The sequence below is a fragment of the Caloenas nicobarica genome, chromosome 21, assembly GCF_036013445.1.
Source record: "Caloenas nicobarica isolate bCalNic1 chromosome 21, bCalNic1.hap1, whole genome shotgun sequence".
Taxonomy (NCBI): domain Eukaryota; kingdom Metazoa; phylum Chordata; class Aves; order Columbiformes; family Columbidae; genus Caloenas; species Caloenas nicobarica.
The window spans coordinates 1,415,765-1,443,507 of NC_088265.1; the positions used below are offsets into that span (position 1 = coordinate 1,415,765).

At 64.7% G+C, this 27,743-nt stretch overlaps 1 protein-coding gene across 9 annotated transcripts in view; it reads right to left on the reverse strand.

Moving 5' to 3' along the window:
- PLEKHA6 (pleckstrin homology domain containing A6) overlaps nt 1-27,295 on the reverse strand; it is a 28,432-nt gene extending 1,137 nt beyond the window's left edge. The window contains exons 1-24 of one of the 9 annotated variants that reach the window (XM_065649404.1): nt 23,653-23,724; nt 14,794-14,874; nt 14,531-14,645; nt 14,333-14,437; nt 14,170-14,242; nt 13,397-13,497; nt 11,707-11,882; nt 11,007-11,498; nt 10,125-10,635; nt 9,878-9,964; nt 7,203-7,283; nt 5,715-5,783; nt 5,231-5,311; nt 4,891-5,040; nt 4,655-4,750; nt 4,009-4,120; nt 3,712-3,851; nt 2,257-2,383; nt 2,041-2,147; nt 1,682-1,864; nt 1,384-1,548; nt 1,026-1,159; nt 760-902; nt 67-190 (exon numbers count right to left, since the gene is read on the reverse strand). In XM_065649404.1, coding sequence (XP_065505476.1) covers nt 75-190; nt 760-902; nt 1,026-1,159; nt 1,384-1,548; nt 1,682-1,864; nt 2,041-2,147; nt 2,257-2,383; nt 3,712-3,851; nt 4,009-4,120; nt 4,655-4,750; nt 4,891-5,040; nt 5,231-5,311; nt 5,715-5,783; nt 7,203-7,283; nt 9,878-9,964; nt 10,125-10,635; nt 11,007-11,498; nt 11,707-11,882; nt 13,397-13,497; nt 14,170-14,242; nt 14,333-14,437; nt 14,531-14,632 — 3,351 coding nt within the window. In that variant the 5' untranslated portion in view covers nt 14,633-14,645; nt 14,794-14,874; nt 23,653-23,724 and the 3' untranslated portion in view covers nt 67-74. Of the gene's footprint in view, nt 1-66; nt 191-759; nt 903-1,025; nt 1,160-1,383; nt 1,549-1,681; nt 1,865-2,040; nt 2,148-2,256; nt 2,384-3,711; nt 3,852-4,008; nt 4,121-4,654; nt 4,751-4,890; nt 5,041-5,230; nt 5,312-5,714; nt 5,784-7,202; nt 7,284-9,877; nt 9,965-10,124; nt 10,636-11,006; nt 11,499-11,706; nt 11,883-12,588; nt 12,647-13,396; nt 13,498-14,169; nt 14,243-14,332; nt 14,646-14,793; nt 14,875-22,513; nt 22,576-23,652; nt 23,725-27,231 lie in introns of those variants that run through there. The other 8 variants (XM_065649402.1, XM_065649400.1, XM_065649403.1 and 5 more) reach the window with 8 other exon arrangements.
- Nucleotides 27,296-27,743: the final 448 nt, after the last annotated feature.

Below are 27,743 nucleotides of genomic sequence, written 5' to 3' on the forward strand. Positions count from 1 at the left end.
ACTCCCCACCCGGCCCCCCCGGGATGGAGAGAGGATGGGATGAAGTAGGAGAGAAGAGGTTCTTACTTCATGGCTCAGACACGCATAAAATGGCTGTTGTCGGCACCCCGGGATGGTTCAGACGAGAGGGGGTTGGTCGGTGGAGTCGGGGAGGCTGGGGAGGTGGGAGGGCTTGGGGTAGCGCATTGAGCTGGAAACGAGAAATGGGAGAAGCTGCTGGAGCGGCAAGGGGACAGAGGAGACCCAGCCAGGGGTTAGCGGAGGGGAGGAGAGGGAGAGGAAGGACGGGAGGAAGCAAGCGCGGTCAGGACAAACAGCCACAGCGGTGCCCGGCCCTGGCACGCACACGTGAGCTCCCCGCAGGGCTCCTCATGGACAGGGCACGGAGTGTCACCGTGCTCGCTTGGGCAGCATCACCATCCTTGCTCAGGTGTGCCATGTCACCATGCTCGCTGGGGCTCGGCGTGTCACCGCACGCTGCACAGCCAGGCGCTGCCATCCTGCAGCCAACGCTCCTCACAAGGCTCCAGATTCCCTCAAGCTCATCGAGTCCACCCGTTCCCCCAGCCCTGACACTGCCCCATGTCCCTGAGAACCTCATCTCCGTCTGTCCAACCCCTCCAGGATGGTGACTCCAGCACCGCCCTGGGCAGCCTGTTCCAATGCCCGACAACCCCTTCTGGGGAGCAATTGTCCCCAGGATCCAATCTCAGTCTCCCCTGGCGCAGCTCTGACCCCCCGCACCCCCCTGTGCCTTACCCGAGAGCAGGCGGCCCCGGCGCGAGGCCTCGGCAGCCAGCGCACACGAGATCTCGATCCTCTTCTCCTGCTCCTGCAGCTGGGTCTCGGGGTCCTGGGGGGCGTCCACCTCCCCCTCGCCCAGGGGGATGACGTTCTGCAGGCTGCGCAGAGCACCCGGCATCACCACCCGCTCCCGGTTTCAACAGGACAGGTGTGGCTGGGGAAGGGGTGCAGGCGGGTGTCCCCCAGGATGGCTGGTGCGGGCAGGGGCACAGCAGCCTCACCTGGATTTGGCAATGAGGGTCTTGATCCTTTCCACCTTCTTCTGCTTCTCCTTCATCTCCTCGGGGCTGAGTGGCGTATCGGGCTCCAGCTCGACGTACCGCTCAGGGATGAGGACTTTGTCTGGCGTGGAGAGCTGGGTGCAGCGGAGAGGGCTGAGCTGAGCGCCAGTGCTGCAGACCCGTCCCCAGCCCAGCGCCCACCTGCCCCGCTCACCCCCAGCACCTGCCTGGGCAAGGGCAGCCCCTGGCCGGGCACTCTGAGCAGCTCTGGGACCCTGGCTGGATCAGCCCCCCGGTGCAGGGTGCAGAGGGAGGGATGCCCCAGGCTGCCACCTCTGCCGGGACACCCCGTCCTCACCTCCTTGTTGATGTCCACGTCGTAGTGCTGCGGCTCCAGCTCCATCTTGCGCAGTCGGGCGATCTCCTCCTGGGGCGTCTCATAGACCTTGCCGGGGTCGTCGGAACGCAGCGCTGCCTCCAGGTCCGAGATGTCCACCTCGTGGATGCTGCGGTGCCGGCGCACCTGCGAGGGACCAGGATGGCACATTGTCCCCTTCCCCAGCCCCCAGCATCCCCTCTGCTCCGTCAGGGACCCCAGTCGCTCTGCAAAGCAACGGCTGTTTTTTCCCAGCCCCGCGGCCGGTGCAGGGACTCACCACCTTGTAGGAGGCGGGTGCCTTCGTGCCGGGGGTGTCAGGCTGCTGGCTGCCGGGGAGCTGCAGGCTGCGCCGCTTTTCCTTCATCGAGCCGCTCTGGTGCCGCTTCATGCGGTCGATCTGCTCCTCCACACTCATCTTCACCTTCGTCTCGTTGGTGAACACAGCGCTCTTTGGTCTCTCCTGGGGGGAGCCCAGCCCCATGGTCACACACCCACATCCACCCCATGCCACAGCCCCCTGCAATGGGGATGCTCAGCCCCCTCTTGGGGTGGGGGGAACATGCTGAAATAGCCCAGGGGGTCCCGAGGAGGCTGCAGGCTGTAATACAGCCCCCAGCTCTGCTACCCCAGCCCTACCCGAGAGCCCAGCCCGTTGGCCATGCCGCCGGTGCTCCTCCTCGCCACGCCAGCCGCGGGCATCTCCTCCTCCGCCGGAGACTTGGTCCTGGGGGGGACGATGCCCACTGCGGAGCAAACCCAAACACCAGGCTGAACCCCTCAGGGACCAAGGGCAGGGTCCCAGCGAGGCACAGGGAGCTTGCAGGAGGGGACCCACGGCCCCCGGTGCCGTACCCTTGTTGAGAGCTGCTTGCTTGTCCGCCTCCTGCTCCTGCCGGCTCTGCGGGAGCCCCTCGGCCGGGGGCCCCGGGGGGGCCGTTCGCTGCGCCTCTTTCTTGCTCTGCTCGAAGCTCAGCTTGGGCTGCAAGGGAAAGCAGGTCCCTGGTGAGACCCTGCCCTGCCTGGGGACAGACCCGCTGCCCTCTGCAGCCACGGGGTGACACAGCCTGCAGACACGCTCCCTTCCACAGCCAAGGAATTACCAGGGATTCCCAAATCCGGACAAGAGCTTTGGCGGGGTCAGCCCCATCGGCAGAGCTTGCCGGGGGAGCGGTGCCACAGAAGGACAGTGAGAGAGGTGAGGGCAGAGGAAAGCAGAGGGGCCGATGTGGGGCTGCAGCAGCTTTAGGGGCACCCAGTGGGTGCTGCTTGTGGGTGCGGGGGGCCTGGTGGGGACAGGATGGCCACGGTGAGGCTGCCAGGGGGACGTTGCCCATTCCTCCCCTTGGAGAGGGCAGGTACCAGCCGCATACTGCTGTCCCCTGGCCAAGTGCCACCTCCACGCTGTCCCCGTCCCCTCTGCCAGGGCAGCCCCATCGCCTGCCTCATCCCAGCCCCTGCCAGCCGACATCTCGGCGAGGAAGAGGATGGGAGCCCTGGCTGCTCCGGAGGGGTGTCGGTACCTGTCCCCTCTTGGCCTCGCCGCTGTGCTGCCAGGAAGGGGAGGTGGGGTACGGCCAGGGGCGGCTGTCACTGGGAAGCGGAGGGACGGTCGGAGGAGACTCCAGGGGGACGTAGGACTTGGGGAGGGGAGGTCGAGGCGGACCCGGTTCCTGGGGTGGAGAGGAGCGTGAGGCGAGAGAGCAGAGACACTGAGAGCCGGGAAGGAAGAGACAGTTAGAAAAAGATCGAGACAACACACAGTGGAAGCGTCAAGCCAAGGGAAGGAGGAGGGAGAGCAGCCGGCTGCCGCTCCCGGGGCCCCGCGGGCTTCGTGTCCCCACGCAGAGGGGAGAGTGCTTCATGCTGCCTTCACTGCTGCATGTCGCCAGGGCCGGGCAGGGCTCGGGGGCTGCCCGAGCAAGGGGCTCCCAGCCCCCAGGAGACATTGGCATCGCCTCTGTGTGGCCAGGCAGGGTTGGGGAGTCCCCAGATTCCACCCAAAACTTCACATGGACGAAGCTCGGGGTCCCGTAGCGTTGGTCTCACCACGGGCAGTGAGAGGGGAGGGTGGTGGCAGCAGGAGCTGGAGCTGAGCAACTCTCAGCCTTCAGGGCTGCAAAGCCCATGGATCCAGATGTCACTGAGGGTCACCACAGCCCATGCAGGTGGCCAAAATGGTGTCCCCAGGCAGAGCCACAAGGAAAGCCAGCCGTGCTCTGTGCCCGGTGCCACTGAGAGCGAGGGCTCAGCCACGCTGGGGACAGGATGGTGGCAAAGGGCTCCCTGGGGACACCCCAGATCACTCACCTCGCTGGGTCCTGGCTTGGTGGGTGAGCCCTGGGAGCCGGAGACGAGGGAGAAGGGGCTGAGGGGGCTGGTGAGGCTGGCCGAGCTCAGGGGGCTGGCGGGGCTGTTGGAGCTGTACGTCCCCGAGAGGCCGATGGCAACTGCAGAGAGAAGCAGAAATAAGCGTGTGCACCATGGCCTCCATCTCCCCGAGCGGGTGCTGCCATCTGCCTCGTGGCAGCAGAGGCGCTGGGGACGCCCCACGCCGTGGCACACCGGGGTTTGTGCCGTGCCAGGGCAGGGACGGGCCCTGCTCACCCCGGTGCTTCGCCGTGTCCGTGCCGCGGGACGGGTTGTTCTTCCGCAGCCCCTCCATCACGTCCTGGATCCGCCAGATCTCCTTCTGGATCTGCCTGTTGAGCATTTCGTTCTGGAGCGGAGAGAAAAGGCAGCAGTCAGAGCAGCCCAGAGCACTCCCACTGCTGCCGGCACCCCTGCACCCCAGCTCTGCTGCACCCCAGCCCCAGGACCCGTGGGTGTTCAGCTGAGGCAGACACAGCCCGGGGGGTCTGAACCATCACACCCACGACTCGTCTCCTGCCAGGAGCCATTGTTCTGCACCCCGAGGCGCCTGCCGTGGGCTGGGGGGGTTTACGGAGCCCCAGCAGCGTGGGGAGCGCTGGGCTGCAGCCCCTCAATGGCACCCGCTGCCCACAGTTCCTCTGCCCTCATCTTCAGCCAAAGCCGGACACCGAGGGCTGAGCACGGAGCAGCCGCTTGCAAACCAGCTCCCTGCAAGAAGCAGGGGGCTCCAACCTCCGTGGGAATGGCGGGGGGACCCAGGGATGATGGGGACACCCCAGGGATGGCGGGGGGACCCCGGGGATGACGGGGGCACCCGAGGGATGGCGGGGGGACCCCAGGGATGATGGGGGCACCCGAGGGATGGCGGGGTCCTGCTCACCTGGATGTCCAGGTTCAGCTGCTCCCACAGGTCGTCGTGCAGGGCGGACACCTCGCTCTCCAGGCTCTCGTACTCGGCGGTGCTGTTCGCCAAGGCCTGGGGAGGAAGATGAGGGGATGGGGGGGGAGGTATTTGGCAGTCGTTTTTCTTTTTTACAGGAAGGAGAAAAGGGACCATGGCGGGTGGGGGACAGTCCTGGTGGCTGCTCGGGGTTGACGGAATGGGGACCCCGTTACCGTGCTGGCCTGTGACAGCTCCACACGGATGTTGATGAGCTGGTTCTGGAGCGATTCCTTCTTGTGCAGCAGCTTCTCCGGGTAGGCAGGCTGGCTCCCAAACATCTCCAGCTCCTGGTGCGTCCCCATCAGGGCACTTTCCAGGCTTTCCTGGGGGGACGAGATGGGGACGCAGCCTTGAGAGCCTGGACGTCTCCCCCAGCTCAGAAATGTTCTTGCTGAGCTGTCCCCAAGACAGCAGAACGTGTCACTTCCCCGCCACAAAGGGGCTGTCTGGTCACGACCGCCACGTGCAGCCAGGTTTGTCCCCGGGCGGCTGCTTGTGCTGCCCACCACGTACCTTCTCTGCTCGGAGCTGCTGCACCAGCCTCTCCTGCTCCCGCAGCACCTTGTTCTGCTCACACAGCTTCCCCAGCAGCTTCTGTCCCGGGGCGGGAAAGAGAAAGGGAGGGGAGGATGAGAGCCTTGTGATGGGGTGCACCCGCGCAAATGGCTCAGTGCTCAGCCAGGGCCAAGTTCCCTGGCAGAGACAAGATGCAGCCAGGATGTGGCTCATGGATTTGGGACAATATATGGTCCTGGGGAGGGTTTCCAGCCCGCTGCTCTCATTGCAGGGACTCCAGCCCCAGCCAGGGTGACACAGGCCAAATCTGGACATGGGGCAAGAGCAGGCAGCTAAGCTCAGCGGAGGATTTAGTCCCCGGGCAGCACCAGGTCCCCTCCCAGCTGTGCTCTCTCTGTGGGGACAGCAGATCTGCTGCGGGGCACAGGGACAACAGCACGGGGCAGAGATGGGGACACGCAGGACAGACGTTTGCTCTTACGTCGGTGTCTTGCTCGCTTATCTTGTAGGCGTGCAGCGTCTCCCGGTAGGTCTCTGGGAAGGGCGTCACCTGCAAGCAGAGCGTGGGGTGAGCCCAGCTCCGGGCTCCCGACAGCGGGGACAGGCAAGAGCTGAGCGCCGGGTGCTCCCGTGGCCGGGCAGACGCCGGTATCGTCGGGAGGCAGTGGGTGCTGCAGGCAGGTGGGATGTCGGTTCTGGAGCTCTCGCCTTGCTCAGTGTCTGGGATGAAGGCACAACCTCCCTCCCCATCCCGAGTGCCCATCGCTGGGGGAGCCAGGGGGATTATCCGGACACAACCTCCCCGCAGGATGCCAAGAGCTGAGTTAAAGAGATGCTCGTGAATCATTAACTGCCTGGCGTGTAACTGCCACCGTGTCACAGGCAGGGAAACAAAGGCAGAAAGATTAAGCTGTAATCCCACTTAGCAGAGTGGAAACACCGATAAATCAGCAGCTGCATCAGGAGCTGTTTACCATCCGGCTTCTCTGTGAGTCATTTTCCTTTCCTGGAAATCTAAATTACTAATGGGACCTCACCAATTAAATGCCTCTGAGATCTTGAGATGAAAGGCATAAGATAGGAAGAAGAGGATCATTATTGCTAGAAAGTAAGATGCTACTTTAGAGCCATTTAAAACTATAGGACAATGCAAATAGACTTGAACCTGGGAAATGCCCGGCGCGGCTGGAGGCAGAGTCTGGCAGACACGGGGATGCTGCTGCCGCGGGGCAGTGAGAGCATCTCAGCAGCTCCAGCTTCGCCCTCCGGCACATCCCGGGCCCCACGCACAGCAGACGGGAACAGGCGCGTTCCCTCCATCGGAAAACCCAGCGATCGCCCGGTCTCTGCGCACCAGGAGCTGCCCTGGGCAGCACGGGGGGGCCCCGGACCCCCTGCCCGGGGCTGGCAGCACGATGGGCTGCGGGTCACAGTGACCCACAGCCACATTCCCAGGTGACAGGACCTGCCTGCGCTCAGAGCTGCAGCTCAACATGAGCAGGGACATCCCGATGCTCCTGCAGCCTCTCCGGGCAAGGAAACTGAAAACTGCGGAGCCCTGGGGGGCGAGAGGCTGTTTCGCCTCCCTGTTACGGGAGTTATTGCTTTGGTTTAAGAGCCTTGGGCTGGATTCCTGGCTTTAAGTCATCCCGCACCTTCCCCTTGCCTCATCAACACACCACAGCAAACAGAGGGTGAGCAAAGCACCCGAGTCCAGCCCGAAGGAGGACGAGTCCAGGACCGCTGCGTCCCCACCTTGCGCTCTCAGCACAAGGATTTACCAGGTTTTAATGGCTCATGGATGGATTAGCAAAGCCTGGGATGGACTAGCAGGTCCCCGAGAGCATGACGTGCCGGAGCTGCATGGATGCTGGAGCCTGCATGAGTGGCAATGGCAGGAGGTGACCTCGGGGATGAGCGCGGGGTGGCCGGCGTGGCTGCCATGCAGGGCCCGCGGCCAGGGCCTTACTTGCATGTAGAGCTGAGCCCTGGGGGAGGAGGTCTCCACCATCCTGTTCACCATACTGATCAGGGTTTCGCTCTCGCTCATCTACGGCAGACAGGGGAGGAAAGCGCAGAGAGGTCAGCAGGGACGCGCTCGGTGACATCGGAGCGGCTCAGTCCGGGAGCCCTCAGGGCATCGGGCTGCAGGATGCCACCTCCGAGAGATGTCCCAGGGGCGCGAGCTGTGCGGGGACAGCTGCCCCGGGCTGCTGCTGCTCCTTTTTGTGCACTCAAGAGCGTCCTGGGCTGGTTGCGTGCCCTGAAAACTTTACTGAGGGGAAAATACAGATAAAACAGAGCCAGCCCCGAGCTGGGCAGCAGCAAACTGCACACACAGACACAGGCTGGCACAGAGACGCCCACGGCTGCGGCACACGGCGTGGTCCCAGCAGACAGACAGACAGACGGACCCCGCTCCTCATGCTGACACACAGCTCGGTGCCCTGTCCTCCTGCAGAGCCGAGCTCTGGGCATAGGGGAGGTGACCGAAGCCTGGGGTTGGGGACAGCAGTGTCCCCCTCCCTGCCCAGCAGCTCGGTGGGACCTGGGTCCAAAAATCGCTGCAGGATCCAGCACAGACGATGCAAAAGAAGCCCCTCGTGCCCTGCAGCCACAACGCTTGAGGTCCGAGGGGTGACAGCAGCTTAAACACAAACCAAGGACCAAAGCCCGACTTGGGGGCAGATAACAAGGTGGGGTGCAGCCGAGGGAGCCACCCTGCGACCAGACAAGCAAGGAGAGAGAAAATAAAGCAGCAAGCTGTTTGAAAAGAGATACTTGGGAGCGTCACTCCGAATTAGTCTCTGCAGAGGTCAGCGGGAGAGGAGGAGGGGATGCAAAGCCTTTTTAGGGAGTGTTTTAAAGAGCCTCGCAGAGCGAGCACTGCTGCCGATGGCTGTGAAATAATCCAGAGAGCTTTTATTGCAGCGAGTGCTCCTGCCTGCCCTTGGCTCTGCTCCAAGGCAGACACAGATCTTGGCGATTACTGCACGGACGGAGATTTGCAGACTAATGAGATTGTCTCTGGGGCAGCAAGCCTGGCTTTGCAGGCGAGCGCCTGTGCTGCAGCACGGGCCGGTGGCTCCTGTCCCCAGCTCTGACCTCCGCCCGTGCCTGCGGTTCCCACCCCGCCAGCCCCGGGGTCTCTCCCAGCGCTCCTGGGATGGAGCCACTTCACAGTTTTCCTCCAAACACCCTGGCATGCAAAAACCCCAGAGCTGCTGCGTTGGTATCAGTCCTGGCGGGTGCCTTTTGCCCACCTGGCATCAAACCTCTTGCCTTTGAGGGGGAACAGGGCCAACACATCACCGAAAACACCCGTCTGGCTCCCCACGGCTCACCCAGCCCCTCTGGCATGGGGGACACCAGCCCCGGGACCCCCGCAGCCACCGAGGCCCTGCTGCGTGTGGGGACGCACCGTCCAGCACGGCCACACTGGCACCGGGCACCTGTGTCCCCAAGCCAGCGCGGTGCAGAGTGACCTGGGGAGGGTTTCCGAGCTGGGTGCCCCCCCCGCCCCACAGGGGCAGCTCCCTGAGGCCCCGGGAACAGGAGAAGCTGCCCCAGATCCCCCCGAAACCCCCCGGTGGCTCCAGCACCCCACACAGAAGGCACCATCCGGGGGATCGTTCTGCCAAGCAAAATGAGTGACCCTACAGACAGGGAGGATGGAAGAAGCAAACCAAAGACAACTCGTGCTGCTTTAATGCCAAGAAGGGTGAGGATGGATGTTAGGGGAAGAGATGCTGCGCTGGGAGGGAAGAGAACGCCGCTGGGGACGGGGCACATGGGGACAGAAGCAGCATGAGGCTTGCAGCCAGCTCTGCCTACCTGCTGGTCCAAATACTCTAGGTTTCTTTGCAACTGAAGGTCTAAAAGTTCATCCTACCAGGAGCCAGCAGGCATGCGGCAAGAAAACGAACACACAGAACATATAAAAGAAGAAGCAAAGCGGTTAGATGAAGGCTATGGCAACGCCAAGACCTCTCGGCCAGGAAAGCTGGGCACCTCCTGGCACGGAGCTGCCGTGATGTGCCCCATGGAGACCCGCTCTGCTCCCGGCTCGCGGTGCCTGGACGAGGCACAGCCCTTCCCTGCAGCCCTGGCTGGTGAGGATGGATGGAGCATGGGCAGCTTGTGGCAACCTGGGCTTCTCCCTCCTGCAACAGCCGGTGCTGCCCCACAGTCTGGGGACACCTCCTGGTCCCACCCCACCGGCTCTGACCCCTCTGCGCTCCCAGGGGAAACACAAGGCAGGAAAAAGCAGCGGCTGTAGCCAGAGGTGAGGAAGCGAGAGGGGAGCGGTGCGGGGTGTGCGCCAGGCTCAGCCAGGGACCGGCCCAGCACCGCGGGACGGATGGGGGTCCCACTGCCCCGGGGGCTGCAGGGCAGGGACCGGGGGCCTTTCCGCAAGGATCTCCTTCCAGTATGGCCAGGAGAGACCAGAGACACCAGTAAAAGGACCTGTGGTCCCCAGCAGTCCCAGAGCAGCCCAGCTCTGACCCGAAAACCTGCCCTGGAGTGGAGCGGTTCCTCCTCGGCCGTCCAGGCAAGGAGCCCCCGCGCTGGCCCATCTCCCCAGGGTCTCTGTGCGCCCCGCTCTGCCGGCGCGCGCCCCCCTCGGTCCCCCAGTGTACGTACCATTTTGTCGTGGACGGTGGGGGATGCCGGGTAGTGGTACGGGTACATTCCCGCAGGGACCGGCCGCCTGTCGCCCAGATAGTCGTACTGAGAAGAGAGGAGACCCCCCCACCCCAAAACCAGAGACACGTGAGAGAGGCCAGAGAGCACGTGCAAGGGCAGACCGTGCCGCAGCATCCCTGCCCTGGCACCCCCGGCGAGCATCCCCCTCCGACCCTGCGCACCCCGAGCACCGACGGGCAGTTACCTTCGGAGAACTGATGGATCGCCTCATCATGAAGGTGGTGGGGTCGGCGTAAATCTCCTCTCCCCGCGGCGGCAGCCGCTCGAAGCGGGCGCTGGGTGAGCGGACGGGGGAATAAACCCGCGCGCGGGTGTAGGAGCCCTGGCTGGGTGAGCGGGGCACGGAGCGGGAGCGGGGCTGCAGGGACATCCGCCGCAGGGAGCCCGATGCCGCGTCCACCTCATCTAAATAAGTCGGTTGCCTCCCAGGAGCCGGTAGCCAAAGCGGGACGTCTTGCCGGCCAAAGCCAGGGTGCTCCTTCCAGTCGCGGAGCTGGTAGGTGCCCCCGTTGCGGAAGGAGTGCCGCTTGTCCTCCAGCGCCCAGGGCGGGCTCACCCGCTCGTAGGCGGGCATGGAGCAGATGCTGTCGGGGCGCACCCCGGGGGGGTAGTACTGGTAATCCTCAGGGTACTGGGGCGAGTAGGGGGAATAGTAGTCGGGGACCCGGCGAGACACGGGATAAAACCTGGTGGGGCTGTTGCGGGGGGAAAAGAGCCGTGAGAGTCAGGCTGGTGGGCAGCAAGCAGGGGTGGCGGTGGGAGAGGACAGCCCTAGAGCGGGCAGCTCCGACCGTGGCGTCTGGAAAGCTGGCTGGGACCCCTCCTGCCAGGGACCCCGTGGTGGCCTCCCCTCCGAAACCTGCCCTGCTCAGCTTTTCGGGGTGTCCCACACACAGCTCAGAGCTGGCACACCGGGACAGCCCAGAAAGGAGATTTTCTGACCCCAGGATGGGGGAAAGCAGATGGGAAGGGGAAAAACCTTCCCAGAGCATCACCTGAGGGGCGGCCCTGGAGAAAAGGAGCAGGATCCCCCGCTCTGCCCCCATCCATCCCCATCAGCTCTCACCTCTGCAGCTCCTCGGGGGGCATGGCCCCCCGGCGCGAGTTCACCCACTGCTGCAGCTGCGTCATGGAGCTCTTGCGCTGGGCGATCTTGTCGGGGTTGGTGCGGGGGGCGAGGCCCCGGCGCTGGGCCGCGCTCTCGCCGTCGGGAGCGGGGTACGCGGTGCTGCCGGGGCGGCTGGGCGAGGTGTAGGGCCAGCCGTTGGGCTGGGACGGCCGCTCCGTGCTCGCCGGGACCCGCGATGCCTCAGGGTAAGGGCTGCCGGGCTCCGAGGGCACCTCCTGCCCGGTGACGCCGTTGGCTTTGGCCAAGGGCTCCTTCTTGCTCTCCATCCTCTCCGACTTCCTCTCCATCTTCTCCGAGCCGCGGCCATCGCCTTCCCCCCGGGTCTTGGCGTCGGGATCAGCTTTGGGGTGCTCGTGGTGGGCAGCGTTGCGGTGGGGGTGGTGGTGGTGTTTGCTGGGGGGGATGTTTTCCGAGTCGGGCTTCTCGTGCCTGGAGGGTGCCGAGACAGGGGACAGGGTCACCTTCCCTTTGCAATGCCCCGGCGTGGCCGGTAACATCCTGTCCCTCCCTGAGCCTTGGGGTCAACGCTCCCCCAGCTCTGTTCTCCAGAGGGACCCTCAGAAGGTCCCCGGCCCCTCTGCCCCACCTCCAAGAGACCAGGGGAGTGGGGGGACGGGGGGGGCCGGCGGGCGCTGACCTCTGCGTGGGGGGGATCTGCACCCGGGCGGCTTCGCCCATGGCTTGGATCCAGGACTCCTGCTCCTCCGTGTTCTCGGCGCTGAAGAAGTAGGTGCGGATGCCGGCGTGCTCAGCCTGGGGGGACAGGGACTGCTCGTTACCCGCCGGCGTCTCCTCCACCCAGCACACCGTCACCTGCGGAGGGGCACAGAACGGGGGAGAGACAGACGGGAGGGTGAGAGCTCCATTTCCAGCCCCCGGCCGAGCCTCGCAGCCACGTGCACCCTCATGGGCACCGCGCGGGAGGAAGGCTCTGCAGACAGAGCCGGTGAAGGGTCCCCGTCCCCGTGACAGCGGCAGCGCTGGCTGGAGCGTTGTCATTCATGCAGGGGTAGGGGGAAGGTGGCTTCTGGGCCCAGACAACATTTTTTGGGGAAAAAGGTTCGCTTTTGGTCCAAGACGCTGGTGCCCGCCCTCCACCTGGAAGGCAGGTCTGGCTATTTAGGGCCTTTTTGAAGCTTCCACCTTCCCCCTCTGTGGAAAGGGATGGGAGGCAAGGAGGAGGAAGAAAAGGGAGCAGGAGGTTTTTCACCCTGAAAGGCTTTCAGGTCTAAATCTCTTAAAAAAATAAAATTAAAAAAAAAAAATTGTGGTCCTATTAAATCCCTTCCCTTGGGTTTCCACCTGCCCCAGAGCATGCAGCCTCCGTGCCCAGCCGCAGGGTCACCGCCTGCAACCCCCATGCGCTCCTGCCTCTGAAAACCAGCTCTGCAGCCAGAGCAAGAGATGAAACCAAAGCAATTCACCCCCGGATTAGTGCGAGCGGGGTGAGCAGAGCGTGCCGGCAAGCCTGCAGGTCCCTTGCCCTCCTGCATGCACCAGAGACACAAGAAGGTACTACCTAGGTGGTGGCTGGTGTGGTGGGACGCAGAGAGACCTCCTGTCCGGGGATCCTCGCCCGCGGGGAGAGGAGGAAACATAGAGAAGGGTCAAGCTGCAGCATGGCAGGAGTTCAGACCTCCTGGCCCTTGGGACCCTCTCTACCAAGCAAAACCACCCCCCAAAACTCCCATGTGCAGGTGGAAGAGCAGGCACAAGCCTGCAGAGCTCAATACGTGGGCAGCAGCTTTGCAAGGCTCTTTCCCCACCAGCGTCATGAGCCGAGAGAGACATTTCCACACCTCCAGGTCACTCCTCTCTCTCACCTGCAGAAGCTGCAGGCAGACCCTGGCACAGTAACGCAGGTTTAAGGGTGACAGCTACAAAAATCCACCCCTTAGACTGGAAAAACTCCTCTGAGGCACCTATGGGTACCCCAGGCACCGGCTCTTGCAGGAAGGTGCAGGTTTTTGCAGAAGTGTACGCGAGTGCAAGCCAGCCTGTGCATTGGTCCAGCATCGGGCGAGCATCTCCCCAGGCTGGGGGCAGCAGGGCACCCCAAGGGGCAAAGCCCAAGACCAGCTCAGGCCTAGGGGGGATGATGACCTTGGAGATGCTGCTTTGCCCCATGTGTGCCTCTGTTTCCCCAGCAGAAGGCACATCTGCACAGAGTATCCCCAGGACTTGCTGTGGTCACCCCAGCTTGCTCCATGCCCCGTCACCAAGAAAGCAAGAAGAGGGAGCAGCAGGGACCCCGCGAGCATCACCACTGCCCCAGCGCTGCCCCAGTGCTCCATCCCAACCGAGCCCCGGCACAACCAGGCGCTGACCTTGAACGTGTGCTTCCTGCTGATGTTGTCGGAGGGTTGCACGGCCGCCACGCGGAAGCTGAGCAGGGGGATGCTGCCCAGGATGCTCTCCTCCTTCTCATCTGCTGGGCAAGCGCAGGGGTTACACACACAGAGGGGCCAGGGAGGCCCTGCTGCCCCCCAGGAGCTGCCGTGGGGACAGGGGCCGTGGCTGCCTGGTACTCCTGGCAGCTCCGGGCTGGGCTCGCACTACAGCCTGCTCAATAATTCATGCCCTGCGCTGCCAGGGCTGAGCCCAGGAGCTGCCAGGGAAGGCATTAACCCCTAGGGTCACCGGGGTGCCGGACGCCCGCACAGAAGGGTGCTGTGCACAGCCACTGCTCCCCGGTGGGATGGCACTTCCAGAGCCCTTTGCCCACACCGGCAAAACCTGCTCTGAGCCCGGGAACAGCCCCAGGTTTGCTGGCAGGTGTCTGGCTGGTGGCCACAGGGTCCTGCCAGGGGGACAGTGGCAGGACAAGAGGAAACGGCCTCAAGTTGCACCAGGGAGGTTGAGGTTGGATCTGGGGAACAATTTCTTCCCCAAAGGGCTGTGGGGCATTGGAACAGGCTGCCCAGGGCAGTGCTGGAGTCACCATCCCTGGAGGGGTTGGACAGATGGACATGAGGTTCTCAGGGATGTGGGGCAGTGCCAGGGCTGGGGAACGGGTGGACTTGATCTTGAGGGGCCTTTCCAGCCCTGATTCTATGACATGAGCCATGGGGGCACCCAGGGCAGGTACTCGCTGCTGCACCTTTGTAGTAGAAGAGGCAGCGATCCACCAGCACGAACCAGCGCTTGTTCCACTGCTTCACCCCCGAGCTGGCCTGCGAGAGAGCGGCAGTGAGAGCAGCACCCACCCGGCGAGCGGGTGTCCCGGCCCCGGGGGGCAGCCGGCGCGGTGGGGGCTCCGGTACCTGCTTGTAGAGCCACCCGCTTTTGGTCACGGCAGCATTGGGGTTCCTCTTCATGGAATTGGAGCGCTTCCCAAAGGCGATGCCCTTGCGGGAGGTACGTGCAGCCTGCAGAGGGGGAGAGGAGCCCTCAGTCCCTGGGGGGTCCCAGCACTCCGTCCCTGCTGTCACCTGCCGTGCCGCACGGCTCCGGATACCCACCCGGCCTCCAGGACGCTCCGGGGGCACCTCCGACACCATGGCGTGGTTGGAGGGCTCGCTGGCGATGGTCACCGGTCGCTTGCCGCCCACTTTGCTTGACATGTCCAAGGTTGGTCTGCGGCACAGGAGAGCTGGGTCAGCAGAGCTGCGTTTCTGTGTCCCACAGCAGCCGGTCCCTGGCGTCCGGCCCCCCGTGCCCCAGCCCACCTTGAGCCCCCATAACAACCCACTCCCCAAACCAGAGGAGACGGGAGCCAACCTACTTTTGCAAGTCAAGTCTTGAGTTTTCCTCGGGGACCCGTCCCGTCACTGGGTGCAGGAACGTGTTCCGCCTTTCATTGTGGCTGCGAGAGACAGCAGTGGGTGGTTAGCATTGCCCTTCCCTGTTACCCCAAAGAATCCCTTTGATTTTAGCACCACGTTTGCTGCTCGGACCCCAGCGCTTGGCTGTCCCGCACTGGCGCTGGGGCTGGGTCCCTGCCCCGAGCAGCCCCCTGGCCTGTGCTCCTGCTGCCCCCGTGCTTCAGATTGCTCAGCACATTTCATCGGTGTTTCCCAGGAACTGTTTGCCTTGCTGGGAGCTGAAATGAGGTCTTTGGTGGCCAAGCCCTCATTCCTTCTGCTGAACACAGCCCCGACGTGCACATAACCCCCCTCAGAAGTCATGGCTGCAGCAGCAATGGCCCATCCTGGGCTGTGCCTGCAGCGACGTCCCCAATGTCACATCCCCCGCTTCCACTTGCTGCTTTTAGAGCCGTTGGCCAAGGCACCTCGAGTCAGGCTAAGAGCAGGGCCACCTGGCACCGCACGGACGCCGCACAGATGGATCAGACCCCGCTCAGCCCCAGCCCCGGTGCTGCTTTGGCGACGCCAGGGTGTAGCTAAAGGCGGGGGGAACGAGGCAGAGCTCCCACCGGGCTCGACGGGCAGCGTTTGCCGTGTCCCTGCCCCATCCCGCGGAGGCGGTATTGCCGGGAACCCCGGCACCTCGCTGCTCCGGCTGTGGAACCCACTCACGCTGCTCCCTGGGGCCCCTCGCTGCTGGGGCCGCGCCAGGACGGAAGGACGAGGTGCACGTCCGTCCCAGGGCGTTTGCACCGGACCCCGTCCCCGGGACACCCCTCCTTCCCAAAGCCGCCGGGTGCCTCCGGCCGCCCGCGAGGCCAACACACCGCCAGCCCGGAATGCTGCCGAACTTCTGCGTGTCAGCAAAACAGGGGAAGTTTGAGCAAGAAAACGCAGCTGCCAAGACCATCCCATCCACACACGCTTCACCTCGAAGCTGGGCTCCAGCCAGGCTCTCAAGATATTAACTGCTTTCTGCCCAAAAAAGCCTCGCTGGGAGCTGCTCCCCCTGGCTGTCCCTCCCTGCCACGGGTCTGCTCCGCTCCGCCAGCCCCCCCACCTCAAAAACCCAGGTGACGTGTCTGCACCCCGCAATGTGGGGCAGCGATCGCTCCCCAAACCCCCCAGCACCGGGTTTTCTGTGCCACGAGCGACACGAGTCACCCGCAGAGCCAGCCCGGCCCACGCTGCGACAGCGGCAACGGGCGTTGCTGTCGCCCGGGCTGGTGACGCTCCCAGAGTGTTTGCCCCCAGCGGGTGACTCTGGGGGGGGATAACATGGTGGTGCTGGGGCAGGTCACAGTCCCCCCCGTGACGCAGATACACGGGGAGGGTGCAAACGTGGAGTGAGCAGCACCCCAACTACCGCAGCCCTGGGAAGAGGGGGCTGCCCTGACCCACCGGTGTGCCCAGACCCCAGCCAGGGACGTCCCCACCGCCCCACACCACAGCAGGTCTCTGTTCCTGCAGCCTGGACTCTCTCCCCACCCCGCACCAAGCCCAGGACACCCACCCTGCTTTGCAGCCCCTCCTGGCACCCACCCCAGTGCATCCCCCCCTCTTCCCAGTCTGCTCACACCCCCAGATGTGGCAAGACCCCAGGAACAGCCTGGGGAGCCTCCTGAAAGCAGCGGCTCCCCCGGCTGACCCTGCTCCAGGACTTCCCGCGTCCCCATCGCTCCCAAGCACTGCAATGCAGCAGCCACTGCCCGGGCTGAGGGTCCCCTGCCACCGCCTGCCCGCGGCCCCCCCTGCCCCTGCCAGCCCCTCCAGGGCTCCTACCTCACCCGCCGGTCCGCCCGAAACTTCAGCATGATGCCAGGGACCCTCCCAGCTCAGCGCCGGCTCCCGGCTCCCGCCATGGCCGCGGTGGGGACAGCCAGCCCCGTGCCACCTGCCGCCACGCTACGAGGCAATGGCACGTGCCATGGGGACAGCAGCCCCGCGCGGGCAGGGGGATGCCGGCGGTGGGTGAAGGGTTTCGCTGTCCTCTCCCAGATATCCTGGTCCCCCGAGCCCTGTGCCGGTGGCATTGGCGCTGCCGGTGGCAGCAGTGGCGGAGCTGCGGTGGGCTCCGGTGCAGCCGGGGGTTGGCGAGTCCCAGTGTGCGGCAGCCAGCCGGCAAGTGACGGGGACAAACGGCTCGCGCTGGCGTCCCCGCGCAGAGGAGAGGCGAAGGGCAGCGCGGTGCACGCCGCCTCCCCCAGCCCAGGTGCGGAGCCGGGGAGCAGCTGGCGGCAGTGAAGGGTGAGAGGGGAAGGATGGGGGCGCTGGGGCCCCCACCCCACCCACGGGGGCTGCCCAGGAAGGGGGGGTGTCGCGGCGAGGGAGGCAGCCGCGCCGAGATGAGCTCTGCCGCTGCCCTGGATTCACTGCCTGCATCCCTTCCCCCTGCTGCTGTCCCCAAACCGTCCCCGTTCCGCCCCCCGCGCTGCCATTCCCTCCCCAGGTCATGCCAAGGGAAAATCCTGGGGAGCAGGATGGGCACAAGCATCGACCAACCAACAACCCAGCAGCTGCAGGGAGGGGCACGAGACCCTGCAGACATCCAGCAACGGGGCTTCAGCACCCCCAAAATTCCAGGGAGCCCTTCACATCCCGGCAGGTGAAGAGTGGGGAGCCCGGGAAGAAGGACTGGGGGGGGCCCACCCCACCCTCCGCCTGGGCATGGCGCTTTGGAAAGCGAAGGCGAAAACCTCCGGACTGTTATGATAATGCCTTGGGGGGGAGGGAGGGCAGCGCTGACATTTCAAAGAAACCTCCAAAGAAGGAAGCAGAGCACAGAAAGCCAGCTGGCCTCCATCACGCCGCATCCCCGGGACCACCTCGGGACACCACCCGCCAGCCATTGCATCATTCACCTGCTCCTCCCCGCAACCAGTGCCCTGAATCCCAGCCCTGCTGGCCGCCCAGCCCGGGCCGAGCTGGCTCAGCACCAGTGCCCGGCTCAGCACCAGTGCCCGGCTCAGCACCAGTGCCCGGCTCAGGGATGCTCCCGCTGCCCCTGCTCCTGCCAGGTCCCTCCCAGAGCCGGGAGCCGCGTCCCCACCACGGGCAGAGGATGCACCAACACAGCGGCATTATCGCTCCCAAACACCAAAATCCACCATTTTAGGACACCCCGCGCCGGAGCTGCTCTCTGGGCATGGGGGAGCTGAGCAGTGTGGCCACTGCTGGCCACGCACAGAGAAACCTGCCCACCACAACGCAGCAGCACCAGCCTCCTGCCCGGGCGCTGGCTGTCCCCGCTCGCTGCTCCCCATCACCGCGGCAAAGCAGCCGCGGGTCAAGGTCCCCCAACGGCCTGTGGGTGCATGCCAGCCCTCTGCCAAAGACAGTGCTCACCTGGTGGCGTGGCCACCGCGGAGGACGGGGAGCCACCAGACAAAGCTGTGGCCCCTTTTGGGGACAGCAGCCCCTGCAGGAGCAGGGAAGGCAGAAGCCACAGCATCCGCCCGCGGCTGCACTGGAGACACCGTCCCCCCCAGCATGGGGGTGTCACCCCACCAGCCACCCCAGTTCAGTGGCACAGGGGGCTGTGCTGGGCTCACTGGGTGCCCCGGGAGCCTTTAAGCCGCGTTCAACCCAGGAGCCGCTCTCCCTGCACCAGCTGCGCCATTTCACACACATTAGTGTCCGGGGGTGGGCAGCGCCACGGCATCTCCACCGCCACGGCATCTCCACCGCCACGGCATCTCCACCGCCACGCTTCAGGGCTCCCAACAGCAGCTCCTGGTGGGGTCTCCCCCAGACCTCCCAGGAGAGAAAAGCTGGTGCTTTTCCTTGGGATAAACATCAAAGAAAAAACCCTCTAAACCGCCTCTTGCTTTTTCACAAAGGTAAGGAGCAAGAGAAGGGAATAACTGCAATAACTGAAGAACAAAACTTTCACTCAACGCTGCTTTTCTTCCTCCTTCCCAAAGCTGAAGTCTGTTGAGAGCAGGACAACCCCCCCTGCCCTTGCACAGCCCACCAAGGTCACGGCTTTCCAGCTCTTGCAAACCACAAACCGTGGCTGGGACACGTCCCCAGGTAAAGCCCGAGGACCCCCGCCCCGGGTGCACCCAGAGCAGCAGCAGGGTGCTGGGGCGGGGGGGCGCTTTACAGCCGCCCTTGGCTGCGGCTGAAGCTGCGAGAGAGTTAACTCTGCCCCAGCTGGGGAGGAGCAGTGAAACGGTGACAGGAGGGAGCGATTTCCCAGCACCAACCCACGCGGGTTCGGTGCATCCAGGGTGCCGGCAGCCAGCTCTGGGGGAGCGGGGAGCAGTGACACCCCCGCACACCTCACCATGGGGACAGCACGGGGGGGCAATGCCGTGGGGGACTCCCACCGGCTGCTTCGGGACCCCCCCTCAACAGGGAGAGCCCCCCACCACACACAGGGCTGGGCGGATGCACTGGGGGCGTTGGAAAAAGGGGGTACGGGGGATCCTCTCCAAGAGGAGACAGCGAGCCCAGCTCGGCTGGCTGGGTGCAGCCAAGCAGCCCCCAAACCCCCCCGGCGTGGGGCAGACGTCAGCTAATCGGAACCATTCCCGTGCCGTGGAGCCCTGGGGATGTCGGGGCTCCTGGCTGTTATCTGGCGGCGGCGAGGAGGGGGGCTCAGGCCCAGGCTCCCCACCCAGGCACTGCAGGCTGCCAAGCCATAAATCCGAGCAGATCGCACGGGCAGGGGGGTTATGAGGAGCCCGAGCATCCCCCCCCCACCACTGGCCGGGGCGCGACGCTGGAGCCGCGGGGCTCCCCTCGCAGCCAACACGGTCCCCCAGCTCCGGCTGGCTGTGTGCCTCGGGATCCGACCGCCTTGTCCTCCCACGCCCCAACCCGAATTTCAGCTCTGGTTCCTCGCCGTCCCCACCACTCTCGGGGGGCTCACGGGGTGACCGTGGCCCAGCACCACGGCGGCAGGAGGAGAGGGAGGAGGAGGCGGCAGGCGGCCACAGCTGCCTGCAACCCCCCCCCGAAGCGATAATGAAAACCCTTCGTCTGGATGTTTTACCCGTGTTCTCGGGGCGAACATCCAGGCAGCTCCCAAGCAAGGGGCTTGCATGGCCACCGGCCAAACACGCCCTGCGCGCTGGCCTCCTTCCACTGTTTTTCTAGCCCTTTCTTCACCTCTCCCCCTCCTCCTGAGCCACATCCTTCTTCTCCAACTGGAGCCCTTGAAAACCCTTTTTTCCCAGTTAACTGCAGTGCTCAGCACCCGTGGGAAGGGACGCGGGGTCACCCCATCGGCACAGTCCCTGCAAGGGGCTGGCAGAGAAAATCCACCCTCAGATGAGCAAGTGCAAACTGCTGAGTCTCGTCTTGCAAGGGGAGCCCAGGGTAGGAGCAAATGCATTATAATGCACTAATAAACCGGACCCTCCACACCCCCAGGCCCATCCCGCAGGGTGCAGGGGGTGCAGGGGGCTCGGCTCTGCCTCTCGGGGCCAGTGCAGCATGTGCTCGAGATGCAATAGGGAAAAAAATCAAAAATAAACAAATTAAATTCTGCAGGCGCAGCGCGAGCGGGTCTGGCGGAGCCGCTGCAGCCAGGGGACAAGCGCCAGCAGCTCGGCTGCTCCAGCGTCTCTGGGCCGTCCCCAGCTCCGGCTCTGCTGCGGCTACTTCAGCCCTGTTGGATGACTCAAGCAGGAAAAAATACAAAGCCAGCCCTGCGTACTCCCCACACCCTCGGCAGGGCTGAGCCGGGCACGGGGTGTCCTGTGCCAGCCCCAGCCAAAATCCTGGGCCGCAACCCGCTGGGAAACTGCTTGGCATATCTGAATTGCCCTGGACTTATCGGAGTTACACATCAGGCCTGAGAGAGGGCAGAGAAAGGAGAAAAGGTTGCAGGAGAAGAGGAGACGGAGGCAAAGGTGGGATGGAGAGCTGCAAGAAACCCCCGTGTGCCCGGCCGGGCACCGCCACGGGCTCATCAGAGCCGACCGGCAGCCCTGGACATCCCAGCGCTGGTGGATTTGCAGCCAGACCAGCCTTCGGGAAGAAACTTGTGGGCATTAGAAAACCAGACGTGGGTGCGGAGCCACCGCTGAAGCTTTCCTCCAGCTGTGAAGCAGCCCCAAGAGGGAGGGTGCCCAAGCAGCCTTAGGAGGGAGGGTGCCGGTCCCAGCGCCCGTTCCCTCTGCCACCTCACCCCTATGACAAACCACACACGTCAGCTGCCACCGCGGTGCCCAGGCAGGGAACACCCTGGGCTCGCCACCCACCGCCGATGCCGGAGAGAGCCTCCCTGCAGCCGGCAGCCTCCTCGGGGGGCTTTGCCCCGGCACCCCGGGCAGGTTTTGGCTGCAGCCAGCGAGCAGCACGGCCAGGCCAGGCTTTCCCACCCGCTTCTGCACGCACACGCTCAACATTGGCCCTGCGAGTCCCGCGGGAGCCGTGCCGGGGGAAGGCGGCAAAGCCTGAGCTGGATCCAGCCGGGAAGCAGCAGGGCGGCTGTGCCGGGCCCGCCGAGCCGGGGCAAAGTCCTCGCCAAGGGCGGCCGGCGGCTCCCGCAACCCGCAGGGAACGTCACCGCCGCCAAGGAGCCACAGTGGTCCCGAGCAGGGACATCCCGGCTGGCCAGAGTCCACGGGGATGGAGAGAAGTCCCCGCTGTCCTCGGCACGGCAGCGGGATGGCCGGGAGCAGGGGGAAGTCAGGGGATTTCCAGAGAACAAAGCGGCCGCTGGCCGCCAGCATCGCGGCGCAGGGAGGGCGAGTCCCCCGCTCCCGCTCCAGCTGGGGTGGGGGAAAATGCACAAAAAGCGCCGGGAGTTTGTGTTTTATCTCCCTGGCAACCCCGGCTCCATCACAGGGGTGGCCTGGCCAAAACGTCCTGCTGCGGGAGGGGGAGAGATGGGGGCAGGCGCAGCAGCATCCCATGCGCATGGGGCGACATTTGGGGGGTGTCGCGATTGTGTGACGGGGGGGCCAGGGCCCGGGGCAGAGCAGGTCACGGTTCACACCCTGGCAGCACCGAGTGCGCGGCCCTGCTTTCAGCACATGGCTCCATCGTCCCTTCTTGGGGACAGAGCCCAAATCCCACGTGCACGGGGTCACCAGGCTCGCGCCCGGGCTTGGTGCAGCCACCAACACCCAGCCGGGGGGCCCGGGGGTGCCTGGGCAGCTGTGACACCTCTGCCGAATGTGATCCACTAATGCGGCCTCCAAACCGCAAGCCAAATCCAGCCCTGGAGGGTGTAAACCTCTCGCTAAGCTCTTTAAAAAACCGCTTCCAGTGGGCAGAAATACCTGTCCTAAGCAAATCCTGGTACAAGGCGTCAAAACAAACCCGGCCCCAAGGCCTCACGAGCCACGTCGGGTCAGGAGCAGGGATTACAGCGGTGCTGGGGAAATCCTGCCGGGACAAATCCTCAGCACCTGCTTAACCCATCACACGTGATAATCCAGCATCATCCTGATGGCGACGGGCGCCGTGGTGCCTTCCCTGCCGCGATCCGCGCCTGCCAGATTTCCGGCTGCGCCCGTCACCGTGCCAGCCACCTCGGGTCCCCGGCAGCTCTTGGCCACCTCCAGGCACCGGCCACAGCAGACAATGGCCCACGTGTGCCATGGCCGGGCTCCTGCTGACGCTGCACGCGTGTGGAAACACGCACACTCACCGGTGCCACCGCGACACGCACACACTCACCGGTGCCACCGCACGTCCCCTCCGTCTGCGCCGCTTGCCAAGCCGGTGGCTCTCCCGGTGGCTCTCCCACAGCCAGGGTGGATGATTTCCTTCCAAGCCCACAGAGACCGTCATTGGTATCAATCATTAACAGCCAGGGCAGCTGCCGGCAGCCTTAACCCCCTCGGCACCGCGCTGCCGCGGGGCGAGCACGGGAAGGCATCCGCCCTCGGCTCGCGCTGGAAGCCCCTTTAACGGCACCACGGGCCACGGCAGCCCAGCCCGCCGGGTGCAAGGGGGTTTGCAAGGGGCTCCGCACCCCGTGGACCCACGGTCGTTCCTGCAGCGTCATGTCTCTCTGCAGCCCAAACCGCTCTCTCGGCAGCACGGGCCCTGGGAGCAGCCCCGCGTGTCCCCGTCCAGCCCCGCGTGTCCCCGTCCAGCCCCGTGTGTCCCCGTCCAGCCCCGCGTGTCCCCGTCCAGCCCCGGGGGCCGCGTCCCACCTCTGCGGGAGCCGGGGCAGGACAGGATCCCTCAGCTCAGGGGTCCCCGTGCTCTCCCTCTGAGCAGCTTTTCCAAGGAACATCAATGGCTGTAACTTTATCCAAGCGTGTTTACAGCCCAGCCGCGGCTCTTGGCTCCCGCGTCTGCTGCTCCGCCGGCACACGGTGCTGCCAGCGCCCTGACGCTGGGGTCTCCCGCACGCCGTGGTACCCATGGTGCTGCCCACATCGCCGGCACGTGCATCCCCAGGGAGAGGGCGCTCAGGCACCCGGCGCTGGAGGAGGAGCACAGGGGCTGTCCCTGTGTCTCATCTCGGGGAAGCAGATGGACAGATGTCCCCGTCACCCCCCCGCCACTGGCTGTGCCACCCAACCTGCGAAGGGGTTGAATGATTAACCTGCGTCACCAGGAGCGGGTAGAGCCCTGCTCTGCTCATGCACATCCCTGGGGCACAACGGCACCTGGGGAGCAAACCCCTGTCCCCCGGCCCATCCAGTGTCACCCCCGCTGCCCCCAGGGCATCCCGTGCCAGGCTCCGCCGGTTTGGCCAGCCCGGGGCAGCCACCACGTCTCCCCGCAAATGCAGGAGGACACAGAAGGGGCTCAGTCCCCGTCCTCGTCCCCATCCCAGCTCCCATGGCTCTGGATGTACTCACAGCCCGTGCTGTCCCGCTGCCACCGCAGCCCGGCTCCGGCAACTGGACACCAACAGAAAGTGAATTTTGCATTTGCAGCCCCAGCTGCGGCCCCGGGGGCGTCCGGGCTGCGAGTGCTCACAAATAGCCTTGGACAAACATCTGCACGGCACCACCCCGCGCAGGCTGGAAAGCAGAGGGCTGCTGTGGGGATGGTTTTAATCATGATATAAGACCATCAAATGGCTAAAAAAAAACACAGACGGGAGGGAGCTGTAAATAAGCGCAGACACGGCAGCTGATAAGAGCCACCGGCAGTGGGGCTTGGCTCCCCGCGCCCGTGCGGCTTTTGGATTTCCCATTCCTCACGCTCACGCAGGACAAGAAGCCACAAGCTCCTTGTGAACACCCCGAGTTGGGAGCACGCGGAGGGCGCGGGGCCGGAGCAGGGTGCAGCGATGCTCTGGTGCAGGGTTCTCTGCAGTTCCCTGTCAGCACCGAGCCCCCCGGCACAGGGAGCGGGGTGACCCCAGCCTGGGCTCGATCAGCCACGGCAGCTTGTGCTGCTCCTGGAAGAGGCTTTTGATTGGTTTTGTCTAAATTACCAATTTTCCGCTGTCAGATCTCCCACAGGCAGCTCTCACTCGAGTGATTTAGCAAATGGGTGCGCTCATACGGATGAAAAATAAAGTCGTAAAAGCAGCACCCTGGGGTGCAGGAGGTACGGTATGGTGTGTTTCTCTGCTAACACCGCAGTTTCCAGCCTGCATGACCCCGGCAGAGTGCTGCCGGCATGCTGCCCGTGGGCGCTTGGGTTCGGGGAGGCTCTGGGTTCGGGGGTTTTGGCGGTTTTGGTGGTTTTGGCTGCCCCCCAGCTCACGAGCTTCGCCGCGCCGCTGCCAGCCCTCCGAGTGACTCACGGGCTGCTCTGCGCCCCGACCTCCCGCCGTCAAGTCCCGACACATTCGGCACATTCCTGGCATAGCCGGCTGTGCCATGCCGTGCCGGCGCCGAGCCCCGCACCTGCCGGAGCAGCAAGGCTGGGGGGACGCCAGGAGCACGCTCGGGTCTCTGCAAAGAGGCTCGTGCACCCCTGGGCTTTGTCACGGTCTGGTAGCCAGGACGGCCCAGGGTGGCCACGTGTGCCCGTGGGGATTTCCCCGGGGGCAGGAGCAGCTCAGCTCTGCCTCCCGTGCCACGGTGGAGCTGGCCCGGCCGGCGGTTGTCACCGCGAGCAGCCTGTCATCGTCCCCAGCAGCGTCACTGCCGTCCCAGTTGCCTTCCTGGTGCAATGTCACCCTTCCCTTACGTCGGCATGGGTGTGATGGCGGCGTATGGGGAAACTCTTCATTTTTAGATCTGATCCTGTACCTTCGTGGGCCTCGGAACAGCTTGTAACCCAGCAGTGACGCAACAGCGCAAGCATCGCGGTTGTGCAAGTGCGTTGCACCAAACAGCTCCCAAGGACGGGGCCACCAGCCCCCTCCGCCAGCCACTAAACGCTCAGCCCGGCCAGGAGCACACAGCAATTCCCTCGCCCCGATTTTATTGCCATCTCCAGCCCACCATACCCCGGTGCGGCAGGGCCGCGGCCAGGACGGTCAGGCACAGCTCCCAGGTGAATCACTGCTCGTTTCCAGCTTCCCAAACACGTCCTAATTAGCGCACAAAGCTGACAGCAGCCCTGGGGGGCAGCTGCAGGGGAAAAGCAAGAAATTTGCTGGGGGAAAAGCAGAGACAGCTGCAAACCCTCTGCACCCTTCCAGACGGGACCCTCAGAGTCTGCCAGGGTGCTGCAAAGCCAGCATGGGGACAGGGCACATCCCTGTGCCACCAAACAGCCCCCGTCTCGCTCTGTGTCCCCCTCCCTGCAGCCACCTCCGCAACGGCACAAACACCCCGGGTGAGTTTGGCAGCACAGCACCGGCTCCGCAGAACGAGATCTTCCCCTGAATGAAGTTTAGTCACCGTGGGATGTTTCCAATTGGAAATCAGGACAGTTCCAGGCTGAACACATGCCAGCTTTCCACTTCCCAGAAATCCCATTTGCAATGAGCCTGTTGCCAGTTCCCCCTTCTTCCCCCAGCATCACATAAATAAACACGGCCCTGGCCCTCCCTCTGCCCCGGCGGGGAGATGCAGCCCCAGCCTCAGCCCCGCGGCCGCGGCCGTGCCCGAGGAGAGGAGCCGGTGGGACAGGAGTCGCTGAGCCGGACGGGTGCTGGAGCCGAGCCCGTCCCAGCCCCGCAAGAGCCCTTGGCGGGGCCTCTGTTGGCGGCAGCACAGCCGGGGTGAGCCCTTTGCCGACACTCCTGCCCGCAGGATCCCCTGAGGATGCTCACAGGTTCCCCCCAAGGATGCTCACAGCATCCCCCGAGGAAGCTCGCAGGCAGCCAGGTCTGGGGAGCTGCACCAGGTTTAGTCGAGGGGAGCAAGCGCGGTGGCCGCCCTCTATAAGAAACTGGTTTGCTCGGCACTGGGAAGAGCCAGAGGCTTGTGCCGGGTTTCCAAAAGGCAAAGATGGGCCAATATATTTGGGAAGAGCAGTCAGGAACCGGAGGGGTGGGAGATCCCTTTGCCGGGTGCCTGTGGCACCTGCTTTCCTATGGATTTGGGTCAGGGGAAGATGTTCCACATGCCTGGAGACCAGTGTCCCCAGCCCAATCTGGCCCAGGAGTCACCGGGAATCAAGGGAACGAACAAGAGATCATCATAAAAAAACCTCAACTCCTAAGGAAACCAGTAAGTGGAAAAAAGCCATTTGATTTGCCCAGATGTGTTCTCCCTCCCCAAACATCTCCCTGTCCCAGCAGGACAGAGCAGGCACCACATACGGACCACAGAGGAGACATCCCAGCTGGGGAGGAGGGGGCTTTTCCAGGCTCCAGGAAAGCACAGAGAGGCATGGCAGGGTACAGGAGAGGGTACAGCACAGTGGTGCTTTAAAAAAGTCTTTCTTACAACATCCCTTTAACAGAATAAAGCGAGCGACACAGCTGGGTCTCTCCCCTGGGAGCAGAGGTGATTTTAAGCAGCGCTTCCAGGAGATCCCAGCGTTACTCCCCAGTGGACTCAGACAAGGGCAAGGACACAGCTGCCCCAGGTTCCAGAGCGAGCCGTAGGGCAGGAGCACTATCCCTATGAGCCACGAACCGCCGGGTGGGCAGGATCCCACCCACATCCCGGCTGGAAGCGGAGCTGTGCACGGAGCTGCGCGTGGAGCTGTGTGTGCGCTCGGGTGCCTTTGCCCCACTCCCAGCCCTGCCAACCTTATCGTGCCGCCACACCTTCCATTTAGCTCCCTGCAAGGAGTTTAACCCCTGGCAGAGCACAGCCGGGCTTTCCCGCGCACTGTGCCTGTGCCCGGTGGGACGCACGGTGCAAACGCCTCCGCCGTGCCGACATGCAGGGCTCACCAGCCGCCCTGCCCCGTGAGCAGCTCTGCAGCCGCCCCACAGCAACGCCCGAGTCGCCGGAGCAGCGCGAACCCCTCCAGTATCTCCATGCCCGGGGGCTTCTTCGTCCATCCCCCCGGTCCCATCCGACCCCCACCATGGGCCAGGCTGTGGGCTCGGGGCACCCACAGCCGGCTCAGCCTACCTGCTCGCCAGGCGCTGCCGGGGCCATGGCACCGGCCATGGGGAGGGCGCTGGGCTCGGTGCCGAGGCTGGGAACCTTGGGCTGGCAGAGAAGGGGAAGAAGCGTTGGCCACCCCCAAGAGCCGCCACGTCCGCGCGCGGCAGGGTCGGCCCGGCTGATAAGCCAGGTCTGAAATCTGAAACGGCAGGTTGGCTCCTTCCTATATAAACAGGCGCTCGCGCACACACACCCCCCGTGCGCCGGCTCTGCCACTCCCGCTGCTCCCGGCCACGCCAGGGCCCTGCCAGCCCCGCGCCGGGATGGCCACACCGCCCGGCCCGCGGCCACCGCCGCCCGAGCCCCCGCCGCCCGGCCCGGCCCCGGCGGTGCCGGCACCGGCTCAAAGCAAAGCCTGACACCGGTTTCTGCCGTGCCTCAGGTGTATTTTCATTTCCCAGACAGCTCTGCCCAGCGGGCTCTGCACTTTGGGACCCACCGGTGGGCACTGCCCGGGCACCACCTGCCTGGTGCTA